Source organism: Scyliorhinus canicula, chromosome 6 (genome assembly GCF_902713615.1).
Source record: "Scyliorhinus canicula chromosome 6, sScyCan1.1, whole genome shotgun sequence".
Classification (NCBI taxonomy): domain Eukaryota; kingdom Metazoa; phylum Chordata; class Chondrichthyes; order Carcharhiniformes; family Scyliorhinidae; genus Scyliorhinus; species Scyliorhinus canicula.
In genome coordinates, this window is record NC_052151.1 from 217,677,737 (window position 1) to 217,691,786 (window position 14,050).

At 57.5% G+C, this 14,050-nt stretch overlaps 1 protein-coding gene across 2 annotated transcripts in view; it reads left to right on the forward strand.

Moving 5' to 3' along the window:
- Nucleotides 1-478: 478 nt before the first annotated feature.
- The window catches only part of LOC119967873 (transmembrane protein 132C-like), a 40,871-nt gene continuing 27,299 nt past the window's right edge, over nucleotides 479-14,050 (forward strand). For both annotated transcript variants that reach the window (XM_038800953.1, XM_038800954.1), the window contains exons 1-4: nucleotides 479-1,012; nucleotides 2,634-3,004; nucleotides 4,799-4,945; nucleotides 12,926-13,118. In XM_038800953.1, the coding sequence (XP_038656881.1) occupies nucleotides 494-1,012; nucleotides 2,634-3,004; nucleotides 4,799-4,945; nucleotides 12,926-13,118 (1,230 nt within the window). In that variant the 5' untranslated portion in view covers nucleotides 479-493. The remainder of the gene's footprint in view (nucleotides 1,013-2,633; nucleotides 3,005-4,798; nucleotides 4,946-12,925; nucleotides 13,119-14,050) is intronic.

Below are 14,050 nucleotides of genomic sequence, written 5' to 3' on the forward strand. Positions count from 1 at the left end.
TGGTGGTGGAAACGTGCTGGGGTTGGCGGAACTGGCGGGGGACGGTCGTTTGTAATGCGGAGGCTGGTGGGGCGAAGAGTGAGGACAATGGGGGGGGGGGGACCCTATTCTGGGAGGGAGGGAGGGGAAGGGGAGCGGGAGATGGATCGGACGAGGTTGAGAGCTTCCATTAACACGGGAGGAGGGGGGGGGGGGGGGGGAGCAACCTCAGTCTGGTAAAAAGGCAGGACTGTCAAAAGTGGCATCTTCGGAACAGATGTAACGAAGGCGGAGAAGCGGAATGGAGTCCCGAGAAAGTGGGGTGAATGTTGTCATGGCCAAAGAGTGCAGAGTGTTGTCTACAGAGGGGTGTCTGCCCTCTGCCAAACATGATTGAGATTCTGGGGAAACCTTTGTTCTGCTCACTTATCGAGTGTGCAGGGCGTGGGCGAGGTGGAGTCTGTCGATAGATGAGGAATGGGTACGGAGATTGGACTTTGGCGAAGGAGAAAAAATGTTTTTGACATTATTTCTTGCACTTCCAGCACTACAGAACTCTGCGATTGCGGCCTTCCCGGATGACCGAGCAACGTCCTCCATCCCGTTCTACTTCCCCGTCGACTACAGGATCCTGGGCGCCCAGGAGTGCTTCTTCCTCAAGCAGACGGATGAGGAGCTGACCTGGAACTCCAGCCGGAGGATCAGCACCCAGCCCTTCCTACTTTCCCAGGTCAAGTCCCTGCCCGTGGTCAAGGCCTCCCATGGCCCGTTCTCTGTCCAGCAGGTGCTGTCTGGCCGGCCTCCGGAGCCCTGGCGAAACGGATTGGAGACGGGAGCCTTCCTGAACCCCAGCTGGAGGATCCGGGCCCACATGGTGCAAGGGAAGGCCCACGCCGGTTGGCCGAGGGCCCAGGTTTTATTCCACGTGAGCGGTCGTGACTGGGGCTCACTCGAGGATGAGGACAATCTGCCCTGTGTGAGCGTGCACGCGTTCCGAGAGATGAAGGAGGTCAGAGGTGACTGCCGGTTAAAGGTCAGTCTCAGTTGTTCACATTCCTGGTGGGGGTGGGGAGGGGGAGGGAGAATACATGGCAGAACTTGACTGGGGCCAGGGAACTGGGATCAAATCCAGCCTCAGAGTTCAAAGAGGCTTATACCTGTCCTGGGAGTGTTTGATGGGGACAGTGTAGAGGGAGCTTTACTCTGTATCTAACCCCGTGCTGTACCTGTCCTGGGAGTGTTTGATGGGGACAGTGCAGAGGGAGCTTTACTCTGTATCTAACCCCGTGCTGTACCTGTCCTGGGAGTGTTTGATGGGGACAGTGCAGAGGGAGCTTTACTCTGTATCTAACCCCGTGCTGTACCTGTCCTGGGAGTGTTTGATGGGGACAGTGTAGAGGGAGATTTACTCTGTATCTAACCCCGTGCTGTACCTGTCCTGGGAGTGTTTGATGGGGACAGTGTAGAGGGAGCTTTACTCTGTATCTAACCCCGTGCTGTCCCTGTCCTGGGAGTGTTTGATGGGGACAGTGTAGAGGGAGCTTTACTCTGTATCTAACCCCGTGCTGTCCCTGTCCTGGGAGTGTTTGATGGGGACAGTGTAGAGGGAGCTTTACTCTGTATCTAACCCCGTCCTGTACCTGTCCTGGGAGTGTTTGATGGGGACAGTGTAGAGGGAGCTTTACTCTGTATCTAACCCCGTGCTGTACCTGTCCTGGGAGTGTTTGATGGGGACAGTGTAGAGGGAGCTTTACTCTGTATCTAACCCCGTGCTGTACCTGTCCTGGGAGTGTTTGATGGGGACAGTGCAGAGGGGGCTTTACTCTGTATCTAACCCCGTGCTGTACCTGTCCTGGGAGTGTTTGACGGGGACAGTGTAGAGGGAGCTTTACTCTGTATCTAACCCCTGCGCTGTACCTGTCCTGGGAGTGTTTGATGGGGACAGTGTAGAGGGAGCTTTACTCTGTATCTAACCCCGTGGGGACAGTGTAGAAGGAGCTTTACTCTGTATCTAACCCCGTGCTGTACCTGTCCTGGGAGTGTTTGATGGGGACAGTGTAGAGGGAGCTTTACTCTGTATCTAACCCCGTGGGGACAGTGTAGAAGGAGCTTTACTCTGTATCTAACCCCGTGCTGTATCTGTCCTGGGAGTGTTTGATGGGGACAGTGTAGAGGGAGCTTTACTCTGTATCTAACCCCGTGCTGTACCTGTCCTGGGAGTGTTTGATGGGGACAGTGTAGAGGGAGCTTTACTCTGTATCTAACCCCGTTCTGTACCTGTCCTGGGAGTGTTTGATGCGGACAGTGTAGAGGGAGCTTTACTCTGTATCTAACCCCGTGCTGTACCTGTCCTGGGAGTGTTTGATGGGGACAGTGTAGGGGGAGCTTTACTCTGTATCTAACCCCGTGCTGTACCTGCCCTGGGAGTGTTTGATGGGGACAGTGTAGAGGGAGCTTTACTCTGTATCTAACCCCGTGCTGTACCTGTCCTGGGAGTGTTTGATGGGGACAGTGTAGAGGGAGCTTTACTCTGTATTTAACCCCGTGCTGTACCTGCCCTGGGAGTGTTTGATGGGGACAGTGTAGAGGGAGCTTTACATTGCGTACGGTCCTGTTGAGCTATCTCCCGCTCTCTCTCTCTCTTCTGTCCCTAGGGGCCTCTGGGAATCTGCGTTGCCAGCCTCGAACTCCCTGTTGGTTGGTTTCCGCCCTCAGGTCGGCCCAGGAGAGGGCGGAGGGGGGGATTCCCCGGGGCTAACCAGGAGGTCAGCTTGTTGCTGTACTACAGAAGCCTTCCCCCCTCCGAGTGCGGAAGAGGCGGGATGGCCGAGTCGCGGGACGCCGGCCGGGAGGGGCTGGAGCCGCTGGGCCGCCTGGTGCTCCTGGGGCTGCCGGCCGAGCGGGTGGCCAGGCTGGATGCCAACGTGCTGCTCCGGCTGCCCGAGCGCAGCCTCCGGCCTGGCGAGACCGTGGGCGTCGCTGTGGCGATCATGGCAAACGTCTCCCTGGACGCCGTCGTCATCAGGTAAGGGGTGGGGCGGACTGCAGGTAGTCTGTATGTTCGGGGTGGCATCGGTCTGTCTGGCTGGAGATTTGGCTGGGCGAGTAGGGGGCACTGGAGGTTGGCATGGTGGAGGTTGGCATGGCGTTGGTTGGCATGGTATTAGGTGGCATGGTGGAGGTTGGCATGGCATTGGTTGGCATGGTATTAGGTGGCATGGTGGAGGTTGGCATGGCGTTGGTTGGCATGACATCAGGTGGCATGGTGGAGGTTGGCATGGTGTTGGTTGGCATGGTGTTGTTTGGCATGGCGTTGTTTGGCATGGCATTGGTTGGCATAGTGTTGGTTGGCATGGTGGAGGTTGGCATGGTGTTGGTTGGCATGGCGGAGGTTGGCATGGTGGAGGTTGGCATGGTGGAGGTTGGCATGGTAGAGGTTGGCATGGTAGAGGTTGGCATGGTAGAGGTTGGCATGGTAGAGGTTGGCATGGTAGAGGTTGGCATGGTGGAGGTTGGCATGGTGGAGGTTGGCATGGTGGAGGTTGGCATGGTGGAGGTTGGCATGGTGGAGGTTGGCATGGTCGTGGTTGGCATGGTGGAGGTTGGCATGGCGTTGGTTGGCATGGCGTTGGTTGGCATGGTGTTGGTTGGCATGGTGGAGGTTGGCATGGTGGAGGTTGGTATGGCATTGGTTGGCATGGTGTTGGTTGGCATGGTGCTGGTTGGCATGGTGTTGGTTGGCATGGCGGAGGTTGGCATGGTGGAGGTTGGCATGGTGGAGGTTGGCATGGTGGAGGTTGGCATGGTGGAGGTTGGCATGGTGGAGGTTGGCATGGTGGAGGTTGGCATGGTGTTGGTTGGCATGGCGTTGGTTGGCATGGCGTTGGTTGGCATGGTGGAGGTTGGTATGGCATTGGTTGGCATGGCATTAGGTGGCATGGCGGAGGTTGGCATGGTGTTGGTTGGCATGGTGTTGGTTGGCATGGTGTTGGTTGGCATGGTGGAGGTTGGCATGGTGGAGGTTGGCATGGTGGAGGTTGGCATGGTGGAGGTTGGCATGGCGTTGGTTGGCATGGCGTTGGTTGGCACTGTGGAGTTTGGCATGGCGAAGGTTGGCATGGCAGAGGTTGGCATGGCGGAGGTTGGCAGAGCGGAGGTTGGCATGGTGGAGGTTGGCATGGTGGAGGTTGGCATGGTGGAGGTTGGCATGGTGGAGGTTGGCATGGTGGAGGTTGGCATGGTGGAGGTTTGCATGGCGCTGGTTGGCATTGTGTTGGTTGGCATGGCGTTGGTTGGCATGGCGTTGGTTGGCACTGTGGAGTTTGGCATGGCGGAGGTTGGCATGGCGGAGGTTGGCATGGCATTAGGTGGCATGGCGTTGGTTGGCGTGGCGTTGGTTGGCACTGTGGAGGTTGGCATGGCGGAGGTTGGCATGGCGGAGGTTGGCATGGCGGAGGTTGGCATGGCGGAGGTTGGCATGGCATTAGGTGGCATGGCGTTGGTTGGCGTGGCGTTGGTTGGCACTGTGGAGGTTGGCATGGCGGAGGTTGGCATGGCGGAGGTTGGCAGAGCGGAGGTTGGCAGAGCGGAGGTAGGCATGGCGGAGGTTGGTATGGTGAGTGGGATTGACCCCAGTTTGAAATGGAAGACGTTGGGTAGATGTTTGGGATGAAGCTTGTTGGGATTGGAACAGTTTCTAGGATGGACCCAGTGTTACTCACATCCGTATAAGGGATCAGAAGTGAAGCCAGAATAACCTCTCTATCCACACACCCTGCAATCAAACCTGTTTGCCCTTCCTCCCCATTTCTTTGCTCAGGGCCAAGCTGAAGAAAGGTGTCAGGATTCTGTCCGTTCATCCCAGCCTCCCAGAGGTGTGGAGTGTAGCGTTGCAGCACTCACACGGATCCAAGCACCGTATCGCCACGGTTACCTGCACAAGGAGTCATGCCTCAAAGGGCTGGAGGTAAGGGGACAGGAACAAAACAGGCCTCGTCATGCATATGACCTGGGAGCTGCTTGGTGGGCTAGGAACCAGTATCTGGGGGAACTGTTGCTACCCAATGGGCTTACTGAGCACAGTCTGACAAACATGGCAGATATTAGTTGCCGGCTCTCTGCAGAGAGAAATAGGAAGTACGAACACTTAGCTGACTTTGAAGTGGTCCAGGAGCTGCCAGTCATTGCTTGAAGTTGATAAACATTGTGGTTCGTTGACAGCTGGGTACTTGAGATCCATTCAAGCGTGAAGGGAAATGGTGTTAAACAGTCCAGACAGCTGGGTGTATGCGAGCTGTCAATCACAACCCAATAAAGTCAATTTCATATTGATGTGAATGGAAGCCTCCCTGACCAAAGATCTGAGGGACTTTAAACCCAGCTGGTGTGGTTTTTGCTTTCTCGGAGTTTACATGTGCTGCTTCCCCTGTCTGAGTCAGCAGGTGTATTGCCCAGGTGAGTTTTAAAGCAGCGATTGTTTTCACTACCTCTGTCTGGACTGTTCTCTCGCTTCCAGGCTGGGGTCTCTGTAATGGGGGGGGATTAGAGACCGGGGTCTGTGTAATGGGGGGGGATTCCAGACCGGGGTCTCTGTAATGGGGGGGATTAGAGACCGGCGTCTGTGTAATGGGGGGGGATTCCAGGCTGGGGTCTGTAATGGGGGGATTCCAGGCTGGGGTCTCTGTAATGGGGGAATTCCAGGCCGGGATCTGGGTAATGGGGGGATTCCAGGCCGGGGTCTCTGTAATGGGGGGGATTCCAGGCTGGGGTCTGTAATGGGGGGATTCCAGGCTGGGGTCTGTAATGGGGGGATTCCAGGCTGGGGTCTCTGTAATGGGGGGATTCCAGGCCGGGATCTGTGTAATGGGGGGATTCCAGGCCGGGGTCTGTGTAATGGGGGGGATTCCAGGCCGGGGTCTCTGTAATGGGGGGGATTCCAGGCCGGGGTCTGTGTAATGGGGGGATTCCAGGCCGGGGTCTGTGTAATGGGGGGGGATTCCAGGCCGGGGTCTCTGTAATGGGGAGATTCCAGACCGGGGTCTGTAATGGGGGGATTCCAGGCCGGGGTCCCTGTAATGGGGGGGGATTCCAGACTGGGGTCTGTAATGGGGGATTCCAGACCGGGGTCTCTGTAATGGGGGGGATTCCAGACTGGGGTCTGTAATGGGGATTCCAGACCGGGGTCTGTGTAAAGGGGGGGATTCCAGGCCGGGGTCTCTGTAATCGGGAGGATTCCAGGCCGGGGTCTCTGTAATGGGGAGGGGGGGATTCCAGACCGGGGTCTCTGTAATGGGGAGGATTCCAGGCCGGGGTCTCTGTAATGGGGGGAGATTCCAGGCCGGGGTCTGTAATGGGGAGGATTCCAGACCGGGGTCTCTGTAATGGGGGGGATTCCACACCGGGGTCTGTAATGGGGGGGATTCCAGACCGTGGTCTGTAATGGGGGGATTCCAGGCCGGGGTCTGTAATGGGGGGGATTCCAGGCCGGGGTCTGTAATGGGGGGATTCCAGGCCGGGGTCTGTAATGGGGGGATTCCAGACCGGGCTCTGTAATGGGGGGGATTCCAGACCGGGGTCTGTAATGTGGGGGATTCCGAACCAGGGTCTCTGTAATGGGGGGGGGGGGATTCCAGACCGGGGTCTGTAATGGGGAGGATTCCAGGCCGGGGTCTCTGTAATGGGGGGGATTCCAGGCCAGGGTCTCTGTAATGGGGGGGATTCCAGACCGGGGTCTGTAATGGGGGGGGGGAGTCCAGGCCGGGGTCTGTAATGGGGAGGATTCCAGACCGGGGTCTCTGTAATGGGGGTGATTCCAGGCCGGGGTCTGTAATGGGGGGATTCCAGGCCGGGGTCTCTGTAATGGGGGGATTCCAGGCCGGGGTCTGTGTAATAGGGGGGATTCCAGACCGGGGTCTGTGTAATGGGGATTCCAGACCGGGGTCTGTAATGGGGGGATTCCAGACCGGGGTCTGTGTAATGGGGATTCCAGACCGGGGTCTCTGTAATGGGGAGGATTCCAGGCCAGGGTCTCTGTAATGGGGAGGATTCCAGGCCAGGGTCTCTGTAATGGGGAGGATTCCAGGCCGGGGTCTCTGTAATCGGGAGGATTCCAGGCCGGGGTCTCTGTAATCGGGAGGATTCCAGGCCAGGGTCTCTGTAATGGGGGGAGTCCAGGCCGGGGTCTCTGTAATCGGGAGGATTCCAGGCCGGGGTCTCTGTAATGGGGGGGGGGAGTCCAGGCCGGGGTCTCTGTAATGGGGGGGATTCCAGACCGGGGTCTGTAATGGGGGGGATTCCAGACCGGGGTCTCTGTAATGGGGGGATTCCAGTCCGGGGTCTCTGTAATGGGGAGGATTCCAGGCCAGGGTCTCTGTAATGGGGGGGAGTCCAGGCCGGGGTCTGTAATGGGGGGGGGGGGGGAGTCCAAGCCGGGGTCTGTAATGGGGGGGGGAGTCCAGGCCGGGGTCTCTAATCGGGAGGATTCCAGGCCGGGGTCTCTGTAATGGGGGGGGGGGGGATTCCAGACCGGGGTCTCTGTAATGGGGGGATTCCAGGCTGGGGTCTCTGTAATGGGGGGATTCCAGGCCGGGGTCTGTAATGGGGGGGATTCCAGACCGGGGTCTCTGTAATGGGGGGGATTCCAGACCGGGGTCTGTAATGGGGGGGATTCCAGGCCGGGGTCTCTGTAATGGGGAGGATTCCAGACCGGGGTCTCTGTAATGGGGAGGATTCCAGGCCGGGGTCTCTGTAATGGGGAGGATTCCAGACCGGGGTCTCTGTAATGGGGGGATTCCAGGCCGGGGTCTCTGTAATGGGGGGGATTCCAGGCCAGGGTCTCTGTAATGGGGGGGGGAGTCCAGACCTGGGTCTCTGTAATGGGGGGGGAGTCCAGACCGGGGTCTCTGTAATGGGGGGGGGGGGGGGAGTCCAGGCCGGGGTCTCTGTAATGGGGGGGGGAGTCCAGGCCGGGGTCTGTAATGGGGGGAGAGTCCAGGCCGGGGTCTGTAATGGGGGGGGGAGTCCAGGCCGGGGTCTCTGTAATGGGGAGGGGGGAGTCCAGGCCGGGGTCTGTGTAATGGGGGGGGAGTCCAGGCCGGGGTCTGTGTAATGGGGGGGGGAGTCCAGACCTGGGTCTCTGTAATGGGGGGGGGAGTCCAGGCCGGGGTCTGTAATGGGGGGGGGGAGTCCAGGCCGGGGTCTGTAATGGGGGGGGAGTCCAGGCCGGGGTCTGTGTAATGGGGGGGGGAGTCCAGGCCGGGGTCTGTAATGGGGGGGGAGTCCAGGCCGGGGTCTGTGTAATGGGGGGGGAGTCCAGACCTGGGTCTCTGTAATGGGGGGGGAGTCCAGACCTGGGTCTCTGTAATGGGGGGGGGAGTCCAGGCCGGGGTCTGTAATGGGGGGGGGAGTCCAGGCCGGGGTCTGTGTAATGGGGGGGGAGTCCAGACCTGGGTCTCTGTAATGGGGGGGGAGTCCAGGCCGGGGTCTGTGTAATGGGGGGGGAGTCCAGACCTGGGTCTCTGTAATGGGGGGGGAGTCCAGGCCGGGGTCTGTGTAATGGGGGGGGAGTCCAGACCTGGGTCTCTGTAATGGGGGGGAGTCCAGGCCGGGGTCTGTAATGGGGGGGGGAGTCCAGGCCGGGGTCTGTGTAATGGGGGGGGAGTCCAGACCTGGGTCTCTGTAATGGGGGGGGAGTCCAGGCCGGGGTCTGTAATGGGGGGGGGAGTCCAGGCCGGGGTCTGTAATGGGGGGGGAGTCCAGGCCGGGGTCTGTGTAATGGGGGGGGAGTCCAGGCCGGGGTCTGTAATGGGGGGGGAGTCCAGGCCGGGGTCTGTGTAATGGGGGGGGAGTCCAGACCTGGGTCTCTGTAATGGGGGGGGAGTCCAGACCTGGGTCTCTGTAATGGGGGGGGGAGTCCAGGCCGGGGTCTGTAATGGGGGGGGGAGTCCAGGCCGGGGTCTGTGTAATGGGGGGGGAGTCCAGACCTGGGTCTCTGTAATGGGGGGGGAGTCCAGGCCGGGGTCTGTGTAATGGGGGGGGAGTCCAGACCTGGGTCTCTGTAATGGGGGGGGATTCCAGACCGGGGTCTGTGTAATGGGGGGGGATTCCAGACCGGGGTCTCTGTAATGGGGGGGGAGTCCAGACCTGGGTCTCTGTAATGGGGGGGGGAGTCCAGGCCGGGGTCTGTAATGGGGGGGGGAGTCCAGGCCGGGGTCTGTGTAATGGGGGGGGAGTCCAGACCTGGGTCTCTGTAATGGGGGGGGAGGCCAGGCCGGGGTCTGTGTAATGGGGGGGGAGTCCAGACCTGGGTCTCTGTAATGGGGGGGGAGTCCAGGCCGGGGTCTGTGTAATGGGGGGGGAGTCCAGACCTGGGTCTCTGTAATGGGGGGGGGAGTCCAGGCCGGGGTCTGTGTAATGGGGGGGGAGTCCAGACCTGGGTCTCTGTAATGGGGGGGGGAGTCCAGGCCGGGGTCTGTGTAATGGGGGGGGAGTCCAGGCCGGGGTCTGTAATGGGGGGTATTCCAGGCCGGGGTCTCTGTAATGGGGCGATTCCAGACAGGCGCCGGGATTCTCCCCTACCCGGCACAGGCCCGCCCGCCGATCGTTGGGCCCCGATTGCAGGCTAGGCCACCGTGGGGGCACCCCCTGGGGTCACATCTCCCCTCACCCCGCCACCCCCCCAGAACCCCGGACCCTTCTCGTACCGCCTGCTCCCGCCGGTAAGGGAGGTGTTTTGATTCCCGCCGGTGGGACCGGCATTACAGCAGCGGGACTTCGGCCCGTTGCGGGCCGGAGAATCGCCGGGGGGGGGGGGGTCCCGCCGACAGGCGCGGCGCGATTCCCACCCCTGCCGAATCTCTGGTGCCGGAGACTTCGGGAGACAGCGGGGGCGGGATTCACGCCGGCCCCCGGCTATTCTCCGACCCGGCAGGGGGGGGGGGTCGGAGAATCCCACCCAGGGTCTCTGTAGAAGGGGCTTCCAGACAGGGTGTCTGTAATGGGGGGGGGGGGCTTCCGGACAGGGTGTCTGTAATGGGAAGCAGAGGACTCTGTAATAGGGGGGTTTCCAGACAAGAGTCTCTCTTATGGGATGGTTTCTGCTGGAGGGAAGGGTGGGGGGGGGGGGGGGGGAGTGGTCGGAGGAAGGGTGGGGGGGGGGTGGGGTGGTTCTGGTGGATTCATCTCCGGCGGGAGAACATAACCTCCCAAACGGAGACCTCCTCTCGCCGTTTTCCCCTTTATCGGCGAGTCTCGGACCGGACGGCAAATCAGTTGAGACAGAGATGAGGAGGAATTTCTGCCCAGAGGCTGGTGAACCTGAATGTTCTTTGGGAAGTTATTAAGGATTAAGAAATGGGTGTTTATTACTGCAGTGATGTCAAAGAGTGGGCGGAGCTAGGCTGTCTGTCAGCTTTTTACTTTTGTTTTAGGCTGTTTGCTGCAGGGTGTGTTTTAGTTTCGTTTTCAGAGCTGGATAGCTGCCAGAAGGTGTATCAGAGTCTCTCTCTCTCTCTGTAATCTAAAGACTGTAAATCAATCCTGGTGATTTAAAACTAATAACAGTAGTGACTTTTACCTGACGTGCTTCTGTTAAAAGGTGATTTAAGTCTTATGGATGTTAAAAAGAAAGCTTAAATGATTACTTAGTGTTGTATTCTTTGGGGGCTGTATTTGAATTAATGGTTGCTAAGATGTTCACTGTATGTTTTAAAAAGGTTAACTTGAGTTCATAGAATAAACATTGTTTTGCTTGAAAAAATACTTTTCCATTTCTGCTGTACCACACCTGTAGAGTGGGCCGTGTGCTCCCCATACCACAATCTATTAAAGGTTGTGGGTCAGGTGAACTCCATGATACACTTTGGGGTTCTCTAAACCCTGGCCCATAACAAGAGTTACAGAGTTGGAAAGGGTGATCAGGCTATTGGCTCCTTTTTTACTCCGCAGATCAGATATGCAGGTCTCTCTCTCTCTCCCTCTTCCTCTGTCTCCTTCTCTCTCTCTCTCTCTCTTTCTCTCTATTTTACCTATCTTTCTTTCTGTCCTTGCTTTCCTCCACCTGTCTATATTTGACTCACTCACTCTCTCCCTCTGTTCATTCCCGCTGCCTCTCTATCAGCCTGTTTGTAATCTCAACACAGCTGACCCCGACCTTCTGACCTTACGTTCCTGACAACACTAAGACCCCCTATTTCCGTAGACTTGCCCCCCCCCCTCCCCCCCCCCCCCCCCCCCCCCCCCCCCCCGTCACGGCTCACTTGCCGCTGAAACCCCGACGATCGCTAAGCTTGACTCTTACCCACTGACTTCCTGGCTGTTTCTTTCCATTCATTCACAGGATGTGGGGTCGGTCGCTGGCTCGGTTGCCCATTCCTAATTGACCATGATGTCAACCACACCGATGTGTGGGGTCTGAAGTCACGTGTTGGGCCAGACCAGCCTACGGATGGCCGATTGCCTTCCCGAAAGGGACATTAGTGAGGGCTTTCTTTTACGGCAATCGACAATAGTTATCACTGTACTTTTAATCCCAGATCTTTTTTATTGAACTTTTACCAGATTGTGGTTTGGGGAGCACACGGTCCACTCTACAGGTGTGGTGCACCAGAAATCTACAGTACTTTTAAACTAAAACACTGCTTATTTCTGAAACCAGTTAACACTTTATAAACCCACAGTCAACATCTGAACAACTATCAACACCAATAAATCCCCCAATGTATACAGTACTCTATAAGTAACTCTTAATCTTTCCTTGCAACATCCACAAGACAAACAGAACCCTCTTTACAGAAAGACATCAGGTTTAACTTCACTACTGAGAACAGTTACCACGTTGAAATCACCAGATGAACATTCTTTAGCTTGCAGAGATTCACACACACCCTGCTGTGACTGCAGCTTCTCCAAAACTAAAACGACACTAAAACACGCCCTGTAGCAGACAGCCCAGCTCCACCCACAATCTGACATCACTGATCCACACCCATTTCTTAAAGGTACATCCACTACCGATATTTTTATAAACACCCATTTCTTAAAGGTACATCCACTACCGATATTTTTATAAACACCCATTTCTTAAAGGTACTCTCACGTGACACCAGCGACAGTACCACAATGCCACTTCTCCTTACCACCCCTGTGCTCAGAATCCCTACAGTGCAGAATAAGGCCATTTGGCCCATCAAGCCTGCACTGAGCCTCTGAGAGAGCGCCCTGGCCCACGTCCCCACAAACCCCACAATCCCACCTCACCGCTGGATACCAAGGGCCAATTTAGCACGGCCAATCCACCTAACCTGCGCATCCTTGGACTTGTGGGAGGAAACCGGATCTCCCGGAGGAAACCCACGCAGACACGGGGAGAAAGTGCAAACTCCACACACACACACACACACACACACACACACACTCCCGGGACCCTGGAGCTGTGAAGCAGTCGTGTTGACCACCATGTCGCTTGCTGACCCACATGAGCCTCCAGTCTAGAAGTGTCCTTTTTTTTTCAATTCCCTCCCTGCCCTAGTCCATGGCATCGCCCCATCTATGTTTGTGACCACCCCTAGCCTCCCAATCCTCGGGTGATACCTGCACTTCACTGGTGTACCTGCAATTGAAGTTTCTGCACCATGAGTTGCCATGCCTTTGACTGCCTGGACCCTGGCTTTGGGAACACCCTCCCTTACCCGGCGTTGCCCCCTCTAAGACACTCTGTAAAACGCACCTGTCCTCACCAAGCACTTGGCCATGTGGGCTGACACTTCCGAATGTGGATCGGGCGTCATCACTTGTTCACAATTCTCCTGGGGACTGCCTTGGGAATGTTTCGGGACCTTAAATCTTGTTATGAACGTTCAGATATTTAACTCTCGTTGTGTCTCTCCCTCATCCCGCTCTCTCTCTCTCTCCTGCCCCTCATTCTCCTTCCCTGTGTGTTCGGAAACAGTCCCGGATCGGATTCCCTGGATATTGCCTGGCTGGAACTGGAGATGGAGGAGTTTGTTGGCGAGGCGGTGACGCGGCGTATCGCGTGGCAGGTGGAGTACGTAGGCCCGGCGGCCATTTTGGACCCCGACAGGATCGTCACCGAGCTCATGGTCACCCAGCGGGACGTCCAGGGTCTCGTTCCCCTCGCCACGGTAACGGGAGGCTGATTTTTTTTTTTTACTCTCTCAGTCAGCGTGACTCCTCCCCCCCCCCCTTTCACCCTCCCTTCCCCCTCCCCCCTCTTGCTTTCTCTCCCCTTCCTTACTCCCCCCCCCCACTCCCCTCGCACCCGTCCTATTTAGCCCCCTTTCTTTCTTTCACCTCAATTTTTCCTTCCCTCGCTCGCCCTCATCTCTCTTCCCCCTCTCCCTGTCTCCCCCGCTCTGGCATCATAGAACATACAGCGCAGAAGGAGGCCATTCGGCCCATCGAGTCTGCACCGACCCACTTAAGCCCTCACTTCCGCCCCATCCCCGTAACCCAGTAACCCCTCCTAACCTGTTTGGTCACTAGGGGCAATTTAGCATGGCCAATCCACCTAACCTGCACGTCTTTGGACTGTGGGAGGAAACCGGAGCACCCGGAGGAAACCCACGCACACATGGGGAGAACGTGCAGACTCCGCACAGACAGGCACCCGGCGGGGAATTGAACCTGGGACCCTGGCGCTGTGAAGCCACAGTGCTAACCACTGTGCTACCATGCTGCCCATACTTGGTCCAACTTTGCTTTACTTGTGACGATAAAGATTATTCTTCTTAACGTGAGCGAGTGTGACTTGTCCCTCGAGAAGTAACAGCGGGGAATCGAACCTGGGACCCTGGCGCTGTGAAGCAGGAGTGCTAACCGCTGTGCTACCGCGCTGTCCTCTACTTCTCTCCCCTTCCTTAATCTATCTCCCTTCCTCACTCTCCCCCTTTCATACCCCTCTCCGCTCCCCTCTCTTCCATCCTCCCCCTTACCCAGTTCCCCTCTTTTTTCCTTCGACGTTCCATCTCCCCTCCTGTGTTCGGCACTCTCTCTCTCTCTCTCTCTCTCTCTCTTTCCTGAATGCCGTCCATTCCCTCGGAAGCCTAGCCAAGTT